The 25,304-nt window shown below is 41.3% G+C and overlaps 1 protein-coding gene across 5 annotated transcripts in view; it reads left to right on the top strand.

Annotated features, from left to right (window-relative positions):
* The window catches only part of ANO2 (anoctamin 2), a 311,269-nt gene that overhangs the window by 262,775 nt on the left and 23,190 nt on the right, over window positions 1–25,304 (top strand). For all 5 annotated transcript variants that reach the window (XM_045826458.1, XM_045826456.1, XM_045826457.1 and 2 more), the window contains one exon: window positions 13,989–14,134. In XM_045826458.1, the coding sequence (XP_045682414.1) occupies window positions 13,989–14,134 (146 nt within the window). The remainder of the gene's footprint in view (window positions 1–13,988; window positions 14,135–25,304) is intronic.

Below are 25,304 nucleotides of genomic sequence, written 5' to 3'. Positions count from 1 at the left end.
CTGGAGTAGTACTTACAGGCTGGGCCAATTCTGTTTAGGAGGACAGGATGGACAATTTGTATTAGGCCTGGAGTTCTTTGAAAACCCCTTGTGTGACTAACCATTCTGGGATGCAATTGTTGGTCCCCACAGGGTTAACTGAAGATACTGCCACACACTCTGATGGACTCTGCACATTGTATTAATGGTTCTGAGAGATCCTGCTATAAAGAAGCTTGTTTGGTCTCTTCCTTTCCAACTTTTTGTTCATGTCATTGGCTGTCTTAGTTGTGGGCATTGGGATATACTCTGGCTAGTGCACAAAGAAAAGGAATTTAAGGACAATAAGCAGCTAACAGAATATCCTTTAAGGGTCAGAGAGCCAGATTCTGAGCTGCATAACCAGGAATAACAATGTCTGCAAGACAGGAGGGCTTGAAGGGAATGCCACAGCCTTCGCTTCTTGGCTCACATCACTCATATATTAAAAGATGAGAATTGTATACCAGAGTCACACCCACAAATATTGCAGTCTCTGAACTTAACTAGCTATCTGTATCAGCTTGGGCTGCTGTGACAAAATAACACAGACTGGGTGGCTTAAACAACACACCTGTATTTCTCATAGTTTTGGCATCTGTGAAGTCTAAGATCAAGGTGCCAGCAGATCTGACTCTTGATGAGGACCCACATCCTGGATCGCAGATGGCAGCCATCTTGCTGCATGCTCACGTGACCTCTTCTTTGGGTGCATGTGGAGAGAGTGAGAGCTTTGGTGTCTCCTCTTCTTATAAGGGCGTTAATCTCATCATTGGGACTCCTTCATTCTCATCTAAACTAATTACCTGCCACAGGCTCTATCTCCTACTACCATACTACCATCATGTTGAGAGTTAAGACTTCAACATGAATTTTGGAAGAGTTACAACCATTCAATCTATAACAACAGCCTGTCTATTTTCTTTCAACCTAAGTTAAAAAAAATTAAAAATAATGACAGCAAACTCATAGTTATTAACAACCACACCTAAAACAAAAACAAAAATAAACTAAGCAATCAACTTGAACAGGAACAGAACCACAGAAATGGAGATCTCGTGGAGGGTTAGCAACAGGGGAGTGGGAGGAGGAGAGAGGGGGAAAAGGTACAGAGAATAAGTAGCATAGATGGTAGGTAGAAAATAGGAAGGGGGCAAGAATAGTATGGGAAATGTAGAAGCTAAAGAACTTATGACACATGGACATGAACTAAAGGGGAGGAATGTGGATCAGAGAGGGTGTGCAGGGTGGAGGGGAATGAAGGGGGGAAAATGGGACAACTGTAATAGCATAATCAATGAAATATATTTTTAAAAAGATTTTAAAATACATATGTGAAATAGCCCTTGTCTTCTCAGAGTTTAAGTTTGGGAGGCAAAACAGATATTATGTGACATGGTGCTCTCTGTGTAGTGCAAACTCAGAATTCATACTGAGTAAAGGTTAGGGACTTGGGAACAAGCAGTCAAAGAAGGCCTCCTAAGCTGAGGGCTTATCTGTGCTGTGTCTCTCTCTTGAAAGAAGGCTGCTACCATCATATGTAATAAGATGGCCTGCAATTGTTATGTTTGAAGAAATAATTTCTCCTGGGTGTTGATATCTTGTTAAGCAAACAACAGATTGACTCAGCCTTATTAAAATCACCTCCTGACCCAGGTGGTGCTACAGATGGAGAAAAGTAAGTCTTATAAAGATGGTAGCTCCCTGATCAAAGTCTTGGGGAATGTCAGGGTGGTGGCAAGAGCTCAGAATCTCACAATCTGTTGAAAGTTTGCTGAGTCCTGTGTTGCTTGGGCCACATCAGAGGATGTGTGATCTGCCGGCTCTCTCTATGGACCAGAGTGCCCTGCTTCCATGGAGGGGAGGGGCTGTAACTGTCTGAACGGTCTCCAGACCATTGGTTTTCCTCAGAAACGCATTTAACAGAGCTAAAGTTATAATGGAGAAAATGTAATTTATCTGGAAAGAAACTTTATTTTAGTGAGAGCTCTGTTTCTAGGGATGAGCATCTTTAACAATTCCCTCTTAAAACGTTGCCAGCCCAGTCCTCAGAACAGATCTCAGGATCGGCCACCATTAATTAGGCTGAATGCTTAGGATGGTTTTCTGTCCCCACACTGGGACAACCTCAGGTGGTCCTTGGGCAGGTGATTCTCTTGGAGGAGGGTTGTTGAAAGCATTGGTCTGGGTGTCTTGTTCCATCTCTCTGCTTAAGTGAGCCTCTACTCGTCAGTCAGGAAATCATTGGTCTTGAGAACCTGAACCCTCTGAAGCTGGGCCTTGTTTCCCAGCTTTCTGATGGAGAGTCATTCAGTGACAGTCGTCAGGCAAAGCTGGTGAAACACATGGTTGCTGTGCTCTAGTTTACCATCTCATAGAGACCACGGTTGGTTGTTATGGACAAACACCCAGAAAATATGCAGACCTAAAAAAGAGGTACCAATGCCACCTCTAGCCCCTGTGACACTGAAGGCAGCCCCTCCACCACAGCTACAGTGGAAAGTATACATTCCCCCTCAACATCTGGGGACGACACCTGCCCTTCCAGCACATTGTTGTTCTGCTCAGGATGGAATAGTTTATAGCTCGTGGGCATCAGATGCCCATTTTTTTCATTTCTGGACATCTGCTGTACCATTTAGCTCTTTCACACTGGACCCAGCAGCCTTTTTAAACTGTAAGAGAGGCCAAGAACTCAGGCATATGTTGGGACAGTGTGTTGGCATGGTCCCCACCCATCAACTCCATCAGCTCCATAACAGTTGAAGCTAACACATGGCTGTTTGCCTTGAAGGCTAAACTTTCTGGTTTATGCTTGCTGTGTGGTTGATATGCCACAGTTAATTAATGGTAATTGCACAGTAACTCATACAGCTGTGGGCAAGTCACTTCTCTAAGTCTCGCTCTCCTCATCCTGTGACAACAATGATGGCATTATAACCATCTCCAAGGTGCTCTCATTTCAGCTCGAATATTGTGTGAACCTCTCCTCTAGTTAATAAAGCTAGTCACTGCTGCTTCCAAACACAAGCTTCCGTTTCAAAGTGTTTTTCCTCATTCCAGTTTCTAGTCTTCTAAGGACACACACAACATAATTACGAAGTTAAATTTAGGGATGTAGAACAAAAGTTTGTCCACCAAACCTTAGGGTCCTTTACCTTCAAAGATCTTTATAATTCTACAGGTTGTATTTTGAGTTTGGTCCCGTGAAATCACTATGGTTATGATTTGTGGGTTTCCCACTCTCTACTCAGAACCTACTCTCAATAAATTAGACCCATCTAATCTAGCATTCAGCACCTGGCAATATCCTTGTGTGTGACACAGTTCAAATAACCAAGAAAATAAAAAGGAGTCTCTTATAGTCTGAAGAGAAATGACAGTTGAGCCTGACAGTGAGGAAAGAGCAGTGTAAATTATAAAAATTAGGCCCAGTGGTCTTTGGCTTTTTGGTGGAGGTGACACATGACTGTAGGGCAGAGATTAGGTGGTCCAATGGATCTAGGTTCAAATCTAGGCCTTACAATATACTTACTGTGTGATGTTGGGAAAGTTATTCTAGAAGGACTTTCATCCAACGTGGTTATATGAAAATATAGTTTGGGTATATGCTCAGCTATCTAGAAAATGGAAGAAGGGACATCTGAGAAAAGAAGAACCATTCTTGGGGGTTCCAGGTGGCCAAGGTGGTGCTGAGTTTCACTGACTTACATGTTTACAAGTGATGCTCTGTAAGTGTTTAAAGTCCAGGGAATGGACTGAAAAGAGAAACTCAGAAACATGATTTTTCTTTTCTGTTCTGTGTCCAGTGGCTTTTGGTTGAAAATGGAGCTCTTCATGTACCTTCAGTGCCTGCCTCAAAGTTTATCCCCAAGGGAAATAAATATTAATCTTAGAGACCACACCTGATTTTATATAAAGAAGCAAGTCTGAGAAGTTAGAAAGATGACATGCTAGATAAGACTATTTGGGGTAGCAAAATATAAGATTGACTATCTATAGCAGTGATTTCCAACCAGTTGCCACAAGGATTTTTAAAACGCATGATACCTGACTATTTATTCAGGGGCGTTGACTTCTTTTCCCTTAGATTGTCAAATTAAAAATATGACAACAGCCAATACAACAAAACCCACCCAGTGTGAATGAATCAAATATATACCTATTTTTTTTGTCAGGTTGGCCAAAAAAATAATATATTTTTCGGTGGGTTGCCAAATTTTAGTAATTAGTTTATGTGTGCCAAGAGATGAAAAAGATTGAAAATCACTGGTGTATAGTATTCATCATCTAATTCTGAGAGTGATTTTTTTAACATTCTTCCAAAGAAAATTTTAAAATGGGAAAGGCTATCTAATTGACCTTCACTGTAGGTCAAACAATCCACTATAATTTATCTCTCCCCTTGAGGGTACAGCATTTTCATTAGATTCTCTGTGTGTGTGTTGCAAAAAGTACCAAACTACAATTTAATGGCTTTGAGAACACTACAGTCCAGCAGGCTTCTTGAATTAGAACATTGTTTCCCAATCTTTAGTCACTTATAAAACAACTTTTAAATTTTTTCTCATATCTATATGAATAGCTATTTGCATATCAATTCCCTCTAAATCAATTCATTTTTATTCAATTCCATAACATTTCTGAAAGTTGAAAATGAATACTATGAGTTACCACAAATCACAAATAAAAATAGAAAGAAATAGCATACAAACAGCATTATTAACCAATGACATTGTTCTGAGAGCTGCATTCTCTATTTTAAAGAAAGATGCACAAGTGTGGGGAGAAGTCAATGACATACCAGCAGCAGACAGGGGTTTTCTCTTTGACTGCGATCAGTAGGACTGAATGAGAGCAGAAAAGGGAATAATTTTCCTGGATGCTTTAATGAGATACAAGGCCAAGTGTAGAGGTGTTCCAAAGGTGTGTTACTTAGCTAATGCACAGCTAATAGAATGTTTCCTTTGCTAGAATCATTGTTTTAGAGCAATATTATCACTTCTTAATCCCATAGGTCTCCATGAGGCTGGCGCAGGTAACAGGTGTGCCCAAGTCCTGCACAGCTACCCTTTGGGACCTTGGATAAGCTTCTCCAGCTCTCTGAATGTAGCAGGTGTCCCAGAGGGGACCACTATGGAAGCCGAACTCAGTGCAGCACCTTCCATCAGGCAGCAGCACATCTCACCTTTGCTAGGCCTGGGTCGGAGACCCTGGAGATGGAAAAACAAAGTACCTCCCAAGGAGGCAGTGAAATCGGGAGCACCAGGAGCTTTAAAGGCAGCTCTGGGACTCATGAGGGCATGATCACAGATCAAAGTGGGTTGTGTGGCTTGGCCTCAGACTATTCCCATGCCTGCCACCCAGGCTCCTGGGGCCTGACAGAGTTGTGGCAGGTGCTCACCAGAAAGGAGCCAGGTGGTTAAACACTGTGGGCCTCAGAATAATGCAGTGACTTCTGAGGTGACTTTGGTCATGGTGAGTGGCCAGGCAGAATCTGATCTCATGCTACTTATTACCCAAGTCCACTGTTGGGGATTTCTCTCATCCCCAGTCCTCTCATACATACTCTACCTTTTCCTCTTCCATATGTGTTTGTGCAAAACACACTTTGGAGCCAAACTGCATGATACTATAAAACATGCCAAATGACATCCCAAGTCCTCGCTGTAATTTTATCTCAAGCTGGGTTCAGTATTCCTTGAAGCAGAATTGGAAATGGGCCTCATATCATCCAGAAAGATGTGTATGTGTGTGTATGTGTAGTAAATGCTACTTTTTTTGCCCTCTCCTGGGCACAGTCTGAGATGGACAGAGCAGACAGAGCAGTACTTCCACTGGCAAAACATCCTCCATCCCTATTTTCACTCAAAGCACAAGATCACATCCTAAAATAGCTGGAATATAGCCCTGGACACAGCCAGTAAGATTTTATAAACTTTCTGCTCTTTTGGGGTAACTGGGATAAATACTACATTTCAAGACATAAAACAGTCTCTCTTTAAAGACATCACAGACAGAGGAAGTCTGTGTTCTCTAATACAGTGGAATGTGGTCATGAATCCAGAGTCTAAGGAACAAACTTGAACCTTGTCAGGTGTCAAGAAAAGGAATACATAGCTCAAACGTTGATGTGCTTCTCTCCTTTGGCCCATTTAGGGCTTGGTAGTGACTCCGTTAACGAGACTCGCAGAGGCTGTGGGGCCAGGGTCTGTGGACAGCAGGCTGGGGCCCAGGTTCCTGTGGCAGGAGGCCGCAGGTGAACTCCCCGTGGTCCTGGGGTGAGCCTGAGAGGCACAAGTGGAGGAAAGGCTCTGAGCCTTCCAGACAGTTTCTCAGACTTGTCATTTAAAAAGGGACAGGAAAATAGCAGATGAAAAGGATAAATGGGTAACATCAAAGGAGTTATTTTAACGAGTACATCATACGGTCGGAATCATAATCTGAAGTTTTCCAAACGGCCCATCTGTATATTATACAACTTGCAGGATTCCTGTTAAGTCCCACTCTTGAGGGATTTTTTTTGCATTAATTTTTTTTAACGGTCACTGAGATCTCCAGGAGGGAAATTTCTGGGCATGGCAGGTTCATAAGAATTATTTGTGGGGGTTTTCCCTCATTGTTTTTGACCTACCCTGGTATATTACACTGCTGACCACACAGTTCTTCCTGATGCTGTTTTGCTGCCCTCCTCCTTGCCACATGCTCTTCCAGTTGGCCTTGTGTTCCTCTGACTGCTCCTTCCTGGCCCTTGGAAGGCTCCTTTCCCTCCATCCACCCCTTAATCATAGACATTTCCCCCCTCTGCTCCATCCACATGTGGTGCTATTTAGGGTTTCAATTGTTCCCTCCATGATGATCCTCAGATCTTGAGTTCCAACCCAGACCTGTTTTCATAGCTCTAGACCTGTGTATAAAATGGCTTACTGGACATCCCTACTTAGTTGACTCATGGCGTCCTCCACTTCAACAATGTCTCCCCTTCATCAAAACTGCCTCTTCTCTAGTGTTTCCTGTCTTAGAAAACTGTGTCACCTTCCACACACATGCCCTAAGACCCTTTGATCCTCATTTTCCTTCCCTTCCCCCATACAGTTCACCAGCAGCTTCTTAACTCTACCGCCTAAGCATGTCTCAATCTCTGTAGGTCTCTTCATATCCATTGCAATCACCATAAACTCAACTACTATAATCTCTTACCTGCGGCACTGCATCAGATGGCTTACAAGTCCTTCAATGCTGTGAATTTGCCTTATCTTTTAAGTCTTGTTTTTTGCCACTTTCTCTCTCCTGCTCTATGCTCCAAACATTTTTAACTCCTTTCAGTCCCTTCTATGAACCATTCTCATATTCGCCTTTGGCTGTTGCACAGATAATTTCCTGGGCCTATAACATACCTTCACCTGTCATATCACTCCCCCTCTTTCCCATGCTGCTTCTATCATCTCTCATCATTCAGTTGGTTTATATATCTCTTCCTCGGAAAACTTCCTCTGCTTTAGGCCAGGTTAGGTTTCTTTGTTATGTTCTCATAATTACCTAAATTCATCCCTTCAGAACACTCATTATACATTATTAGTAACACTTGTTTAAGTGTTATTTTTCCAGCTAGACTACCTCATTAAATACATCAGATGGCTGCATTTATTTTTTCCTGGAGAGCATATTCTAGGAACGCTCCATTCTCCTGTTTGAACTGTTTGAACTAGAACTGTTTGTTCACTAAACTTCTACAAAGGTATTGATCTGAGTTTAACCTAATGCCTCCATTTCTGATGGATTCCTTGTTTGCTGGATTATATATCGTTTTCTTTCTTGCTTTATATCCTTGTTTGCTTCATTCTCCTGGAATATCATGAGAATGGGTGCAGAGAAGGATATCTTTAGGAAAACTTGCGTGTGTGAAAATATCTTTATTCTGCCTTTGCACTTGATATATACTTTGGCTGGGTATAGAATCCTGTGCTAAAATCATTCGCCTAGAATTTTTTAGTGTCAAGGTTGATGCTGAGAATTCTAATATTTTGATTCCAAATAATTTTTAGAGAATCTTTGCTTGTCCCTCTGGACTAGGAAACGTTTAGAATCGTTTTCATCATTCTTAGACATCTAAAACTTCATGGTGAAGTGCTTTGGTGGAGGTCCCTTTTTTATTTAGCCATTACACTGAGTAGGTTCTTCCAATCAGAAAATGCATGTCCTTCACCTTTGGGACATTTTCTCATATTCGTTTTGTATTTTCTTCCCCACCATTATCTTGGTCTTTTCTTTCTGATTAGATGTTGGAGTTCATAGATTTGATTAATTTTTTCTCTTTTCTATTTTCCATTCATTTGTATTTTCTACTATTTTTTTCCTGAGAGCTTATTGATTTTTAACTTCCTATCATTTTACTGGGTTTATTTCAGATCTAGAGTTTTCCTGGTTCATTTTCTCCTCTAAATATACTTTTTGCTCCTGTTCATGTTAGGAAGTGGTAGTCACTTGGGAAATATGGGTGGACAGACACATGAGGGCCTACTATTCCTTAACCAGGGCATTGACCAGTTGCTACCCCTGCCTTTGGTGATACCTGATGCCTGCAACTTCTGAGCCTTTCTGAGATTTTGCAGCATGAGTTGGCTTGCTTTTCTTTGCTCTCTTTCACTATGGGCACTTGGTATTCAACCATAGCAGCTGTGCTAACTCCTTCATCCACTGTTCACCTTCCAAGATATTCATTACAACTCTCATACACTACTATTTTCTCTAGCCTTGTGGTTTTATACATTTTAAAATTCACCGTCGTTTTCGTAGCATTTCAAAAGTAGATAGGGATATATGCATGTGTTCAGTGTTCCATGTTTAATTAAAACCACTATTTTTTACTAAAGATTTAGCCAAGTTTTCTGATTACTGGTACCTGGAGAAAAAGTCTCAATTTGAGTTCTGGTTCTAGACCTTCCTTCCACTTCCTCTCCCTCCCTCCATTCTTTCCTTCTCTTTTTCTCTTTCTTTTAATGTTTTTCTTTATCCTCTCAGATAGTGTCTCAGCAGGTCCACACTATTTGGCTTCAGAATTGTTAGGCTCCATCTGGGTTTTTCTCAATTTCTTATTATCACAGAATTATTGTTTGCTAACTTATCATAAAATATTTTATTTTACTGCTGCTTTTATGAATCTCAATTCATTCTTTAAATTCTCCTTTGATGATGATAATGATAATAGGAACAATGATAGATATATTTAGTGAGCTCTTAGCATGTACCAAGCCCTAAGTGAAGCATGTTACATAGACTAGCCCCATGGGCTAGTTGACATTTTCTCACAGATAAGAAACTAAAGTTTATGGAATTTTAATAACTGTCCAAGAAACTATAGCTTATGAATTATGAAACTTTAAAAATTTTTTAAAAGATTTTATTTATTTATTTTTAGAGAGGGAAGGGAGGGAGAAAGAGAGAGTGAAACATCAATGTGCGGTTGCTGGGGGTCATGGCCTGCAACCCAGGCATGTACCCTGACTGGGAATCGAACCTGCGACACTTTGGTTCACAGCCTGCGCTCAATCTGAGCTATGCCAGCCAGGGCTGAAACTTTTTAAATTTTTTAATGTAAAACATTTTAATAGTTTTTCAAATATACAGTTACTAGAATTATCTAAATATCACTTATAAAAATTGGTATATCACATTAGATGATTCTATAAAATAAACTCCCACTTTGACAACAACTCCTGAAGTCTGAGAATACCCCCATTGATAGTACAAATTACAAACACATTTAAAAAGAGATATTTAAACCAAAGTAACTTTCACCAAATACATTCATTCATCTACTAAAACAAACAAAAGCACAGTCACTAATAACACAGTTTTAGGTGCAATTCCACATGCTTTATAAATCTTCTAGTACAGCTCCCATACATACTAAAGTGTCTTTGTGCATGCCATTTTCATATGCAGATACATCGTACATCATACTTAAGACTATTTCACTTCATAAGTAAGCTTGTTAATATATATTATAAGTGAACAATAGGCCAAAATTTAACCCTTTAAATTTTTTTCATAAAAATCATTTTTTCATTTCAATCATTATGAAAAAGTTGAACCATTAAAAAGAATTCTTGAGTATATTCTAATTTGTTTAATCACATGAATACTATTTCCTCTTACTAGTTGCTATCAAAATAATAATTAAACATTAACTCCCCTAAAGTGGAAACTCTAACCTTCCTAAAATGTTAACTACCATTGTAAGTAATAAAATCATTCTTTAAGTCAAAAAGTAGTTTCACATGCATTGCCAAATTTAACATATCATTGCACTGAAGATAAGATTGAGGCCAAAAACATTTGTATTAAATTATAAGGTCCAATGTAAAGAATGTGCAGTAATTTGCTTGTGAAAATATAATGGATATTTGTAAATAATTATTTTTTGTGTGTTAAGGGCTTCTCTGAGGACAGATTCCCTAGAGAAAATTACAACAAAGAAAATGAATGTTTTTAGATCAGTCATGTTTTTAATTACTTTCGAAAACACCTTACAAACTTACTCCCCCACCAGAGTATCTCTATTTTGCTGCATCCTGTCTAAGTTCTCTTTTTGTAAATTGCCATAAAATTTTATTCCTATAATTCTTTTTAAAAGTATATTTTATTGATTATGCTTTTACAGTCTTCCCAATTTTTCCCCTTTCATACCCCCTCCACCCTGTATCCTCAACCCTCCAGCATGCCCCACCCCTTAGTTCATGACCATGGGTTGTACATATAAGTTCTTTGAGTTCTCTGTTTCCTATACCATTTTTGATCTCTCCCCAAATCTATTTTATGCCTACCAGTTATGCTTCTTCTTCCCTGTACCTTTTTCCCCTAGCCTTCCCTTCCCCCTCCCCATTGAAATCCCTCCATGTGATCTCCTTTTCTCTAATTCTGTTCCTGTTCTAGTTGTTTGCTTAGTTTTTATTTTCATTGTTTTTCTTTTCTTTTAGGTTCATTTGTCAACAGTTGTGAGTTTGTCATTTTACTGTTCATATTTTTTATCTTCTTTTTCTTAGACAAGTATTTTTAACATTTCATGTAATAATGGCTTGCTGATGTTGAACTCCTTTAACTTGACCTTATCTGGGAAGCACTTTATCTGCCCTTCTATTCTAAATGAGAGCTTTGCTGGTTAAAATCATCTTGGATGTAGGTCCTTGCCTTTCTTGACTTTGAGTATTTCTTTTTAGCCCCTTCTTGCCTGCAAGGTTTCTTTTGAGAAATCAGCTGACAGCCTTATGGGAACTCCTTTGTAAGTAATTGTCTCCTTTTCTCTTGCTGCTTTTAAGATTCTCTCCTTATCTTTAATCTTAGGTAATGTAATTATGATGTGCCTTGGTGTGTTTCCCTGGGTCCAGCTTTTTTGGGACTCTCTGAGTTTTTGGACTTCCTGGGAGTGTGTTTTCTTTGCCAGATTAGGGAAATTCTCCTTCATTATTTTTTCAAGTAAGTTTTCAATTTCTTGCTCTTCCTATTCTCCTTCTGGCACCCCTATGATTTGGATGTTGGAACATTTAAAGTTGTCCCAGAGGTTCCTCAGCCTCTCTTCATTTTTTTTGAATTCTTATTTCTTCATTCTGTTCTGATTGAATGCTTATTTCTTCCTTCTGCTCCAGACCTTTGACTTGAGTCCCAATTCCCTTCCCTTCAGTGTTGGTTCCCTGCACATTTCCCTTCATTTCACTCTTCATAGCCTTCACTCTTTCCTCTATTTTGCAACCATACTCAACCACTTCTGTGAGCATCCTGATTACCAGTGTTTTGAACTATGGATCTGATAAGTTAGCTATTTCTTTGTCACTTAGTTGTATTTTTTCTGGAGCTTTGATCTTTCATTTGAACCATATTTTTATATCTCAGCATTCCTTTTATGTAGTAAAGGGTGGAACCTTAGGTATTCACCAGGGTGGGGCAACCTATGTCACTGCATTGGAGCATTGTATGTGGGGGAGGGGTCCGAGAAGGAATGATTTCACTTGCTCAGCTCTTACTGGCTTTCAGTCACTTCCCTCACTACCAGCAAGCAAATTGCACCCTTCTGGTGTTGATTCCAGGTGGGTGGGTTTGTGTATGTTCTAGGACCCTGTGAATCTCTCCAATGAACTCTCCTGTAAGGCTAGGAGTTTCTCCTGCCACGTCAACCCCCACAGGTTTTTTCAGTCAGAGGTTTTGTGGCTTTATTTCCCCGCATTGGAATCCTGGGTTGCCTATTCTATCTCGCTCCCCAGTTGTTCCTCCCATTTCATCTTATCTGCATGCAAATGTGGGACTGCCCACTCTTCCAGCCGCTGCCTTATCCGGTCCACCAGCTGCTGTCTTGCTGTGAGTCCTCTTCACCTCAGCTGCCCATCTCTGCCCCTCCTACTGGTCTGGATGAATATTTCTTCTTTAACTCCTTAGTTGTCAGGACTTCCATATAGTTTGACTTTCTAGCAGTTCTGGTTATTTTTTGTTTTTTAAATTAGTTCATGTCCTTCCTTTGGTTGTGCAAGGAGGCGAAGTGTATCTACCTATGCCTCCATCTTGGCCAGAAGTCAGGATTACATGTACTGCATCTTCTTGATGGCAAATGATATTAGAGAGACATTGATTAGAACATAATTTTGAGTGATGAGATTTTCATTAACTGTCAGAAGCACTTTCTAACAACAGAATGAGATGCTTAATGTTAACAGGAGTACCAGTCTGGAAATAGCTACACAGGGGCTGGATGATCTTGTGTAAAGAATGTGGAGGGCAGGGGTAGTTTCCTGCATTTAGATGGAGCATGAACTTCAAAATCCCATTAAATTTTTCAACTCTTTGATTCTGTCTGTTCTGATGTTAGCTGTCCTCGCAACTATCTCCTAGAAACTTTCTCCTAGAATAGTTAGCAGAGTTGGCAGTCTGCTCCTTCACCTAATTTCATTCTCTCTATATTGTGTATCAATGGAAAGTATGCAAAGGCTATATACCTTCAGGTATATTTTAACATTTAATATTAAAATAATAATAACTACCATCTAGTGAATGCTTACCATGTTCAGGTATTGTGCTAAAAATTGTATAAACATTGTTTCATTTAGTCCTCATACCAACGCTGAGAGGCTGGGTCATTATTGTCTTGTTATCATTTAGACCAAAAAAAAGTTCCTGCATGTGATTATCCACTAGGGCTGTATAACAAATGCCACAGACTGTGTGGCTCAAACAAGAGAAATCTGTTTTCTTAGCATTCTGGAGAACTGGCGAAGTTCAGTTTCCAGTGAGGGCCTTCTTCCTGGCTTGCAGACAACCACCTCCTCACTGTCCTCATACAGCAGAGAGAGAGAAATCACTGTCTCTTCCTTGCCTCATAAGACTACCAATCCTATTGTATTAGGGCTCTACTTTTTTTTTACCTCATTTAACCTTGATTACCTCCTGAAAGCCCTGTCTCTAAATACAGTCACCTGGGGGTTAGAGATTTGGCATGTAAATTCATGGGAGAGGATTGATTTCCACTCATAGTAATGGTAGATAGTGTTTAGCTTGGCTTTAATAGAAAGATGATGCTGTTTATGTTTGTAAGACCTGAAAATGTTTGAGTTTGGAGGAAAGCATGTTTCTACTATTTTCTGGACACCTTCTCTTCCCCATGAAGAGAGGGGATATTAGGACTGTCCTGTTGGATAATAGGACTGTCTTAGTATTTGGCAGGAAAGGCCAACTCTCTTGTTGCTTTAATAAGCAACAAGAATTCAGTTTCTTTCCTGATCCTTTGTGGGGAAGCCTTTCATTACCATAATAAAGGAGCTTCTTAGGTTATCTTTAAGAGAAATGTAGTCTCCTTAGTATCCCTCTATCTGTCCTTGGATCAGAGCTGACTTCAGCGTCAACATTTAAGTTTGTTTCTCCTTTCTGTCTGCAAAACTAACTCTGTCCTCCAGAAGCTTTTGGTGACTGGTCCATTTATTTTCCAGGAAGCTAAAAAAACTATTTCGGAAGCTGAAAGATGAGACAGAACCTGGAGAAACGGACTCTGCCCATTCAAAGCATTCAGAGCAGTGGGACCGAGACTACAGCTTGGAACCATACACTGGACTGACTCCAGAGTACATGGAAATGAGTAAGAGCTTGTGATCCTTCCTTCCTGGTGCAGGTTCAGACAAGGGGTCTAGGAGAGCCGTGAGGAGAGGGGAGGGAAATGACTGGGGCAGCCACTACACCTCCCTGGGCTTTCTGGTTACCCAAAGTCATCTTCAAAAGCCACATAAAAGTTGAGTGTAAAGCAGAAAGAACCCTGGGTTGAAAACCAGGGACAACTCTTATCACCAAGTCGATACTAAGATGATGCCCTCTTCTCCTTGGGCTTCCTCTCCACATCTCCAAATGAGAAGTTTGGTCTCTCAGGTCCCTTCCCATGGCTTCTTTCATTGATAAAGCTGAAAGAGAAATAGTGAAGTCTGAAACTTAAGGGTAGAGTTTCCATTAAGGAAAAGTAAAGTAGTCCTGTGACACTTAGGACAAGGGTACATCTTTGATATGGAGAATATAGATAGAAGAGTCCCCAACTCTGATCAGGTAGGGCTGGGTAAAATGTCAACTTTTCCCTAAAAAACATGGGGCTGTTTAGTGTAGGGGGTGATAAGTAGATTTCTAGTTACTGAGCCTCTGGTTGTTCTTGGATAAGGTTTTAAACAGGGGTGCCTGTAATACAGACTGATAGAGCATGGTGGTTTTACATGTGGTTCAGAAGCCATGAGTTTCCCATTATGACAAGTATCCCTGCTTAGACCAGCTGCCCTCAAACGCTTGGCTACTTGTGAATAATCCTGATCTTTTATTGAGGTGGATATTCGAGAAGACTTGGAACTAATGAATTAAAAACAAAGGACCAAGAGGTCAGACATATCATCTAAACATTTACTCAACCCAGGGTGTTGGAGAAACATCAATCACATCCAATGAAAGAATCACTCAATACTTAATATCATTGTATTTCCATAATGACTCCTGCCTCCTTTGGTTAATCACTTTCAACAGGGGGCCACCAGTGCCTCTCTGGGCACCAGGTACTTCCCTTGTTACCGTATTTCTAATGGATATCTATTCTCTTCTGTGTGTAAAAATGTATGTATGTATGGTAAGGGTAGAGAGAAGGACACAGTCTACATTAGATGACTTCAAAAGTTCTGCTCTAGCCCTATGGACATAACATTCCAGGCAAAGCCTGAGCTTTGTGTACTAAGTAAACTCACCAGAGAGGAAACTTGTTGTGTCTGCTTCAGGAACAATAGGCAAAGAAAATATGAAGACCCAGTTTATGTAAACACATAGCTCCTTTATTCTTTTCACCTTTAGTGAAGTGCTACCTCTAATTCCTCTCCAACCAGATATTTACACAGAGATGATTACTGGTATCTCAGATGCTATTTTATGCCTGCCATCTTCTCAGAAAGAAGCTGCTGCCAGAAATTGAGGCTTCCATCTGGGAAAGGGCCTACTTGAGAAATCCTTGAGCTCTGTCTCTCAAACTCCACCATCCAATTCTAGTCCTCTACCCCCACCGCCCAATTATCTGTGTAGGTTTTACATGTTGTCTGTCTAGATAGTTGATTATTTCAAAGCTTCCTCTTTTGAGTGATTAAGAGCAGAGGCCCTTTAGCTATACTTCCTGGGCTCAAATGCTAGTGTTACCACCAATTAGCTGGGCAGCTTTGAGTAAGTGGCTAACCCTTGTGTCTCAATTTGCTTTAGCTGTTAAAAAATGATAGATAGTATCTATCTAATGGGATTGTTGTATTTTTTAAAAAAAGATGTATGTATTTATCCTTAGAGATGGGAAGAGATTTAGAAATAAAGGGAAAGAAACCTCAATGTGTGGTTGCCTCTCGAGCACTCCCTACCAGGGACCTGGCCCACAACCCAGGCATGAGCCCTGACTGGGAATTGAGCCTGTGACTCTTTGGTTCTCAGGCTGGTGCTCAATCCACTGAGCCATACCAGCCATGGCAGATTATTGTATTTAATGAATTAATATCTGTGAAATTCTTAGAAGGGTGTCTAGCATATATAAAACTAGGTTTAGTGTCAAGTGTTGTTTCTCTTAATGACCCTAGGCCCTAGAAAGGCAGAGTGTAGGGAAACATGCTTCCCTTTGTCAGCTATCATGTCATTGAATAGACAGCCCCTCTGTGTTTGAACTTGGGTACTTACAAATTAATGAGAAGAGGAAAAAAACAAAAACTAGATGACTCGGTGATTTCTGGAAGAAATTCACACTAAGAGTATAGAGAGTGAAATTCATTCTATAGATTACACACACACCCTACTTACAGAATAAGAATATAAGGGAACAAAACAATCATATTTTGAAAATAGAGAAAAGAAAGGATCATTTCCCAAAACTTTCCTCATTCACAACTTTTATTAACACTTTGGTGCTATTTCTTAGACCCTTTTTTTCTTACATGTGTGATTTTAAAAATAAAGTTGTGACCATATTCACACATTTATTTCTCTTTTTTTATTTAGCATTCTATGACTGACAGTTTCCAAGCTGTCACATAATATTCAAAAGAAATAGCTGCATAATAAATAACCCATCTCATAAATGTACCATAGTTTATAACCTATCTTCCAATGGAAGTGCATTGTAGGCTCATTTTCCAATTCTTCCCCTATTTTAATGATCTAATATGTACTAGCTTCATACATATAATGTTTTGCACATTGGAAATAGTATTATTTCCTCAAGACAGACTTCCACAGATGTAATTACTAAATTTGACATATGGCTGCTGTATGGTTCCTAATTTACTTTACCAAATTGCTTTCTGAATGCTGAGTTCACCTACCCACAGGCAATATACAAAACATCCTTTCAGTGAGTACACATTATTAAGTAACTGGAAGTCAGGTGATATGGAAGAAGTATCAGTGTGCAGTAAGCTTGAGATTCCCAGGCCCTGTGCCCACCTCATTCCACATTGTTGGCCTCAATATTTCAAACTCATCTTTAAACTTTTCCCAGTGCTTCCTCTGTGACGTCTTCCTAGACAAAGGCCTGTTTCTCCTGAGAGGAATCATTAGTTTTGTCCCAGTATTGCATTTGATACACATACTGATGGGAAAACTTGCAGAATCATGGTGATATTGATCACATGTTATCTTTTCTATTTAAAATCCTCAATATTACTGACTTCAAGAAAAGATTTAAGTCCCCTAGCCTAGCATGTAACGGCATCCGTGAGCTGACTCCTGTGTTGCAGGTCCTTCATGGTGCCGCAGAGTCGCATCTGGTTTTCCACTGTTACCAGGTCTGACTTTGCCTGTCTGCCTGCAACAAGATCTTACTGAGCTGTGCAGGCTCACACATACCTCTTGGAGGCATTTTTGGTTCTCCCATCCTCAGTTCCTCCCTTCTTTTATACTTGCTTTGATATAGGAGAAAATGTGAGGGCTTTGAGGGCAGAGATTGAGCCTTATTCCTCTCTAGTCACAACAGTCATCACAGTTCCTGAAACATAGTAAGAGTTCAATAAAATATTTCTTCAATGAAAGGCTCTTTAAATTCCCTTCAGCAGCTGGGAAGTAGAGACCCCACTTCTCTTTATTCTATGATATTTGGGTCAGCCTCCCTTTCCACTGTGGACATATTTATGTGTATTTTTAATATGCAGCAATTTTCATCTCCCAAGACCAAAGTAAACCCTGTTTATTATCCGGGTTTCCCTCAAAGAAAAGTCACTTCTGGCTTTAATTTGCTCCTTTGCCTTCAGGGATCAAGTCATTAGCGGAAGTGGACAGAACGGAATGCTCTCACTCAGACTTGCATTTAAGCTCAACTCCAGTTTCAAGTCTTTTTCTCTGTACCACCGGCCCCCTTCCCCGACCTGCCTCCAAGCCATCCCTGAGGGTAATTGTGTGTCAGGTACCCGGGACACAGAGGCAACAAATGGGCCCAGGTCCTACCGGCCTTAAGGATTTAGTGGTAGAGAGAAATGGGCAAAAAGTAGCAGGAAAGGGTCTCATTGTCATAGAAAAAAATGAAGCTGACTGCTTGCTGCAGAGAGGGGAGGTCTTTGCAGCTTTCATTTGACCAAGCACAGAGGTGTTAAAGAGAACTGTCCACTCTTGCGTTCCTTTGGCCTGTGATGGCCACTCACTGAACATCCTCAGATTTCAGAAACGTCCTACTGAGGCAGCACAGATGCAGGACTGGAAACAGCCACTGTCTCAGGCTTGTTCTTGGACTTTAGACAAGGTCAGGAAGAGAATTCATCTTAGGGAAAACATTTCTCAGCCCTCCTGGCGGGAGACTTAGTTCCTGTGACTGTTTTCTGAGTTCTCTACTACATGTTTGGCCCCACCACCTTCCAGGCCCTGGCTGAGAAACTAGTACCACATCCCTGTTCCTTCATCCTTTTGTCTCCACAGATCCTTGTCCAGCGGGTGGGTCTTTCCGCTGGAGTATCTCTGGAAGCTGCTCCTGCGGGTAGCCTCTCGGCCTCCTATACTTCATGCTTTGTCTACTATACCCTCAACACAGGCGCCTGCAAACACCAACCCACTGCTACCCTTTTTATTCTTTGTGAGGGGCAGTGTTGGTATTATCCATTGTTCAGAAACCCCTAGAGTCCCATATCCTTAACAAGGCCTTCACGGGACATCCCATCAATGTACCTAACCCTGGGCCCTTTTACGTGTCCTAGGTCCAGCCCCAGTGAACCCCACAGACCATTTCTCACCCACAGCCTGCATTTCATTCCTTTCATGCCTGACCTTGCATATTCCCCTTTGCCCTGGCATTCCCTGTGCCTTCCCATTCACGTGATCAAAACCAGCTCTAAGCCACCTCCTCTCCAAAGCACCGCCTTCCTAACCTCACTCCTCCCCAATCCTCAGAATTTTAGTCCCCTCCCCCACAGTATTTCAGACAAACTGCTTCCTAAATTAGTGATGTCTGTTCGCAATTACTTTCCTGAGGGTAGATTTCCCCATTGGCAGGGCCTTGCACTGCACTGCCACAGCCTGGGTAAACCAGTAAGGGAGCCACTGAATGACTGAATAAATGGGGCTGTCATTTATCTAGCATCCCCTTTCTCTTTCCTATGCTGAAACAATCCCACTTCTAGCAATGCTGACATCAATTCTCATTTAATGGGCTGCTAATCTGGGGAGTGGATTATCAAGAACGGTGGTTATCCTTGTTTCTCTTTCTCTGCCTCCTCCTCCTTTCGTGTCTTCCCCTCACTCTCCTCCCCCCCATCACCTCTGCCTTCTCCCCTCCCCCATCTCAGGCCTATTATGAACTCCTTTCCAGTGAGGAAGTCAGGGAAATAAGAGAAGGTGTAATGTGAACCCATCCACGCGGCTCCTAGGTAGCAGCTCTGGGAAACAACTTGGTGGGAGCGAAGATCGAAGTCCACGCATGTCAAAACTTAGATGAAGGCAATTGTTTCTGCTATCCTCATGGAAAACTAAGACTTGGTGATAGTACTCATGCCACTACTTCTGATTTCGCTGCCCCCTTGTCTTCAAAGGGAAGGTCCCTTTTATCTTCATATGATCACTGCAGGGCAGAGTGAGAGCAGGAGCTCTCCTTCCCATCCTCCCAGGCTGTTCTTGGGCGCTAATCCAGCTCTGCCTTTATCTAGTATGTGTTATATACTGTATCTTTACAATAAAGTAAGCTAGAGAAAAGAACATGTTATGAAGAAAATCATCAGGAAGAGAAAATATATTTACAGTGCCATACTGCATTTATAGGTACCATTAAGTTTTTAAAAAGTCTGTGCAGTTCAAACTGTGTTATTCAAGGGTCAAGTATATAGGGAATTAGACCAGATGGTGAGTTTTTCCTTGCAGAGATGCAACCCACTCTAATGTGGTCATAATCAATTACGTAATAAGTCACAAGTAATATAACTTATTACACAATTGATGCTACTACTACTAATACATTTTTAAAATATAAAGTAAAACAGTCCATGTCATCCTCACATTCTCACATTCCTAGATTATTTTTGAGTGAGAGAGCAAGGTACTTTTCAAAGCCTGGCTACACCAATAGAAGTGAGTGGTGTGCATAATCATTTTTCATTGACCGTCTCGACAAGGATAAAGAGTTTCAAACTACTGGACCAGGTGACCTCCAGGGTCTCTTCTGGTGCTGGCATCTTAGTTTATACATTCCAGCTGGACAATGCTCCTGGAAGCCAAGAGGCTGAACAGGTGGTGCCAGTTGCCCAAGGTCACCTCAAGGACTCATTAGTGGACCTGAATCTACAGCCCCTTTCCAGACTATTCAGGACCTGCAGGAACTTAGGCTTCAGTGAAGGGATGGGGTGGAGTAAGGTTTTCTCCTTCCTTCTCAACAAGCTATAGACCTCCCCAATTCCAGAACGGCCCTTGTCTTATAACTTTGAACAAAAATGAGAGCAGTGAAACCAAAGCAGCCCACTCCCTCCGGTGTGCTTGACATGGTGATCCCTGGCCCTGCTCTCAGCTGTCAGCTTCCTTCCCCGTGATCCCCAGGACCACCCATGTAGACAGGAAGTGCGCTGAGCCCACTTGGAGCCTGTCAATTGTAATGGTGAGGCAGGTCATCAGTTGAGGGAGGCAGCAGGGAGAGATGTATTATATTTACGTTTTTCTAAATTGTGCTGGAACCGGGGCCCCAGAGCCCACAGGCATGGGGGAGGGGCCATGAGGTGAAGGGGAAGCTGGGAGTGAGGGTAAGGCTGGGAGGGGGCTTTGAGGGGAGGGAGCTACCTCTGGGCAGGATCCGTGGTGGGGATGGGCTGGCTCCAGACAAAGAGAAACCTGAGAGTGAGGGATTAAGCTGGAAAAACCTGTGAGGGGAGCAGCAAGCTTTCGAGGGAATCTCCAATATCAAACCGTTTTCCTGAAGAGCTTACTAAGGAGGACTTCAAGGATTGTTCCCCACCCCCCATCTCTGAGGGGAGAAAAGAATGCTGGCCCAGGAGCAAGCCTTGACATTAATCATCACTGTCCCCAAGCCCAAAATGGGGCTTCAAAGTTGCAGAGTTTTCCTCAGAGTCTGATGAGAGGAAATGCTTCAGTCGCTTTAAGAGCTGCTAGTGAAGTTATCTGGACACTTGAAACAGTTTGACTTTTACAGAGTGGAGTTTGGCATAAAAACATAAGCCTCAATTTAATCCTGTAAGAGTTTACTGACAAGTTCCAAAAGAATCTCCTGATAAAGTTTCATTTCCACTTTATCAGATAAATCAGTGATGCAATTGTCAGTTCTTCTCACCTGAACACCAGTGGCCCAGGTTCATGTTATTCACTAAATTGTGGTGGGAGCTTCTTGAGGGCAAGGTTTGTGTCTTATTTTTTTCACAGCACTTAACCACAGGCCCTGGCATACAGTAGGTGCTCAATAAATGTTTGGTGAAGAAGGAAGACAAAGAAAGAATGGAAAAGGTCATCCTTTGGTGAGGACCTTGAAGATAAAAGGATAGGTGGACTTTAGAGACATCATTGTTCATCAGAACTCTCCAGATACCCTGATTGCATTGATTTAGCTGGGACAGTCTACCCCCTTGCCTGCCTCCAGGGGCCAAGATTCCTTATTTTGAAGTACTCGTAATTAGGGAATGCTATCCTCTTGAATAGGGCAGTTCTCCAGCAACACAAAATAATGGACGTATTATCTAGGCAGTTCTGGCAAAACACCCCATGTCATAGTCAACTACTGCTATGATGACACTTTATAACAAATAGCCCTAAAGTCTTAGTAACATACAATGGAGACAGAGAATAAAGAACGATGGAAAGAGCTGGCTGCAGACGTCACTAGGTACCCTACCTTGGAAATGACCAGGTAAAAGTGGCCTCTTATTAAAGAATAGAAGGGACTGAGGCTTCAGATAGAACGATGACTTAGATGACACCCAAGATTCTTTCCAACTGATATTCTTTGGTCATGGGTGGTAGGGATCACACTGGGTAATTTTCAAGCTTCCCATAGAGGCTGAATATATAAAACTAGTCCCAAGGGTGACTTAGCTGTAAGTGATAAAATATTCCAGAATATTTGCCCAACCATCAGCACTGAAGCCTGCATATTCTGTCTCAGAACTCCAAGTGTTTGTGCTACAAGGCAATGGCTCCAAGAACAAGGAAATCCCTTTCCCTGGACCATCCTGTTTATACAAACTGAGTCATCCCACTGGATAATCAGGCATCTGCCATCTTCTCCAAATGACACCTGAATGCAGTTCAGGCATTATCCAGGAGTGCATTCCAGTATTTCTGAGAAGTAGCGTGAGTCACACAGGTCATCCCTCTCCTTTTGCTTCTGAAGTGTACATTGCTTGTCATTATCTGTGATAGGAGTCCCCCTCCCCATAAACACTTAAAAGAAGGAAGGATATATCTGGATACCACATCCCTCAGTGTACCACAAGAAAGCTCCTGAGTGCATGACAAAGAGAAAGAAAGAAAGAAAGAAAGAAAGAAAGAAAGAAAGAAAGAAAGAAAGAAAGAAAGAAAGTCTTTTAAGTTAAATCTTAATGAAAACTCCATCATTTTCCAATTCCTCTTCTCATTTTAACAACTAGGGAGCTCAGAGTGAACTTTGTTGCTCAACTACAGCCCTATTTATGAGTCTTTAGAGTTTGCACATTTGTTTTTCCCTCCTTTCTCTGTACTTTATTTTCTTTTTTCTAAAATTCTAAATCTAATTTGTGTTCTTCTGTTTGACTTTTTCATAGCCTTTTGGGAAGATGTAAGGGCAAAGGAGTAAAGCAAACGAAGGTCCTCAGTTACGATTTGTTGCTCGGGAACATCTTTTCAGTCGTGACTAGTTTCATTGACCTTTCACCTCACTGACTGTGTGACCACAGCCCACAAATGAGCAGATGGGAGGATGGATGGGTGAAAAGCAGGATGGATGAATAACTGGCCCTCATATTCCTGTTTTGCAGGTGGATAAAGTAAACAAGAGTGAGTAAGCCAGGTCATTTCTTGGTTCACTCAATAAACATTTACTGGAAATTCACCATGCTGTTGCCTGGAAATCAGAAATATAACTATAGATCTCATCAAATCAGTTCTGTCTAGTTTTAAGAAGCTGAACTAGGTCCACTGATGTAAGATTTTTGAGGTGACATAAGTGCAGGGCGGATGGGAGCAATGACACAGAAAACAGCAGGGGGAGAAGACATGTATATGTGAATAAAGACAGTTTGGAGAATGAAAGTTTTGTACAATAAGATTAAAAATCAGACTGTATTATAGAAGATCCAGTAAAGGAAACCTCAGATGTGGAGGAGTAATGAGGGCGGGGGAAGGGACACTGTTGCATTAGGGTTAAATATTTACTTTTTTCTGTGGTAAAAGGATACTGAATTTGATTGACATCACAAACTATCTTGTTTCCCAGCTTCATCAATTGGTAGGTGTGTGTCCCTGAGAAAATTATTTCACCTCTCTGAGACTCAGTTTTCTCACCTGTAAAGTGGAGATAATGATACTTGACATTGAAGATTATTTGTAAACCTGAGAGCATATGGACCTCACATGATGGATGAAGCTCCATAATTTTTGAGGTTTGGAGTTTTGCTTAGAGGACATGGAAGAGGAATAATGGGCCAATTCTTCTAGAAGACCATAGTATCCATGCCTTTAACTGCTTCCTGTCCACATTCTCCTGCCCTTTTCTGTGGCCATCGGCAGGGTTTATCTCTGAAGGCTCCCATGACGCTACCCTTGTTCCCAAGGCAGAGAAGAGGGCTTCTCATGGACTGGTCTGTTCACACTGTCAACCTGAGATTTAGTGTTTTAACTAGACTTTGACTTCTTGAATAGCAGGACTCTCAATAAGTCCTTGGTTCTCTCTGCTTCTGAAGAAGCTAATATTCTATCATGGATGTGGGGGTGAGGAAAAAGTGAGGACTAAGTCTCCTTTAATCACCAAGAAATGAGGAAAATGTGCCTTGCTGATCTGTCTCAGTGGTACATTGATTTGTATGCAGTAAACTCAATACTTAAGCTGTTACCTTCAAGCATGTTCCTTCCTGTTATGACTTTCAGGGTTTCTGAATTGAGCCTGATCCATTGTATAAACCCCAGGGTACTCCATCCAGATTGAAAGGGAATTCCACTTATTGTCTGTATTTCCCAAGTAGTTTGTGAATTTGGATCAGTGAATCTGAAGGAAAGATAAACCATGTAGCAAATCTTCAGATGCCTCTTTTGTTTGTCAAGCCAAGCCTGTGGTGGTGAATCTGTGAAGCCTTCATGGACCTACTGGTGAGAGTGAGTAACTCCTGCCCCAGTGGTTCATTGCACTCTGTTAATGCTGCCCTTAGAGCTCTAACTCTATGGCACATGCAGGGTTTGTTTACATGCCCGTCTTCCCCACTGCATACTCCAAGCTCTTGGAAGGATGACATAGTCATGTAGTCATCTTTGTTTTCTAGCAATGAGTGTGGTGCCCAGGATATACAATGTGCTCAATAAATGCTTGTTGAATAAATGAGTGCATGAATGAGTGAATGATGGATATCGAGAACCCTCTTATATTTCTGTCAAGAATTCTACTGTTTCCCTAAGCAATAGAGCAGGGGTGTCAAACTCATTTTCACCGGGGACCGCATCAGCCTCACAGTTGCCTTCAAAGGGCCTAATGTAATTTTAGGACTGTTTAATGTAACTACTCCTTAACAGTTAAGCATGAACTTAACACTGCCACTGGGCAGAAACAAGGTGCTGGGCTAGATAAAACAAGGTGGAGGGCTGGATTCGGCCTGTAGGCTTGTGTTTGCCACCTGTGCAATAGAGGACCATGCTAAAGAACCAGCTCATGCCTATCTTCTCATTATCTTAGTCAATCAACACTTGTATTTCCTTTTTACACTGGATACGTCCTTGAAATATGAGCTAATGAAGTAAACAGTGATGTCTTTCCCTGGCTGTGTTTTTATGTGAGTGTTTATATTAATGAGTCATTTCTAGCTGAATCTTTTGAGTATCTGCCTCTTGGGTTAGAAGACAAACTCACAGCAATATGTCCCTCAGTTATGCATTGTATTGCTTATTAGTTTTCAATCCCCTTAAACAGACTGCGTTGCTTTTACTAAACTATGGAAAGTTAAAAACAAAACTATAGTTATTTCCATTAGAATTAGACTCTCCCAACTGACTTTTTACTCCAACTTTCTTCAAAGTGCTCTGTGCAAATTTCCACACTGAGAACTGCTGTGTGGAGGAGGTGTTTGTACTTCATGTCTCCATCTCGCCTCTCCATCACTAACGCAATG

This window comes from Phyllostomus hastatus, unplaced genomic scaffold (assembly GCF_019186645.2).
Source record: "Phyllostomus hastatus isolate PE091 unplaced genomic scaffold, TTU_PhHast_1.1 phas_scaffold_755, whole genome shotgun sequence".
Taxonomy (NCBI): domain Eukaryota; kingdom Metazoa; phylum Chordata; class Mammalia; order Chiroptera; family Phyllostomidae; genus Phyllostomus; species Phyllostomus hastatus.
The sequence above is the reverse complement of the archived record's forward strand: the minus strand, read 5'-3'. Positions and strand labels throughout refer to the sequence as shown.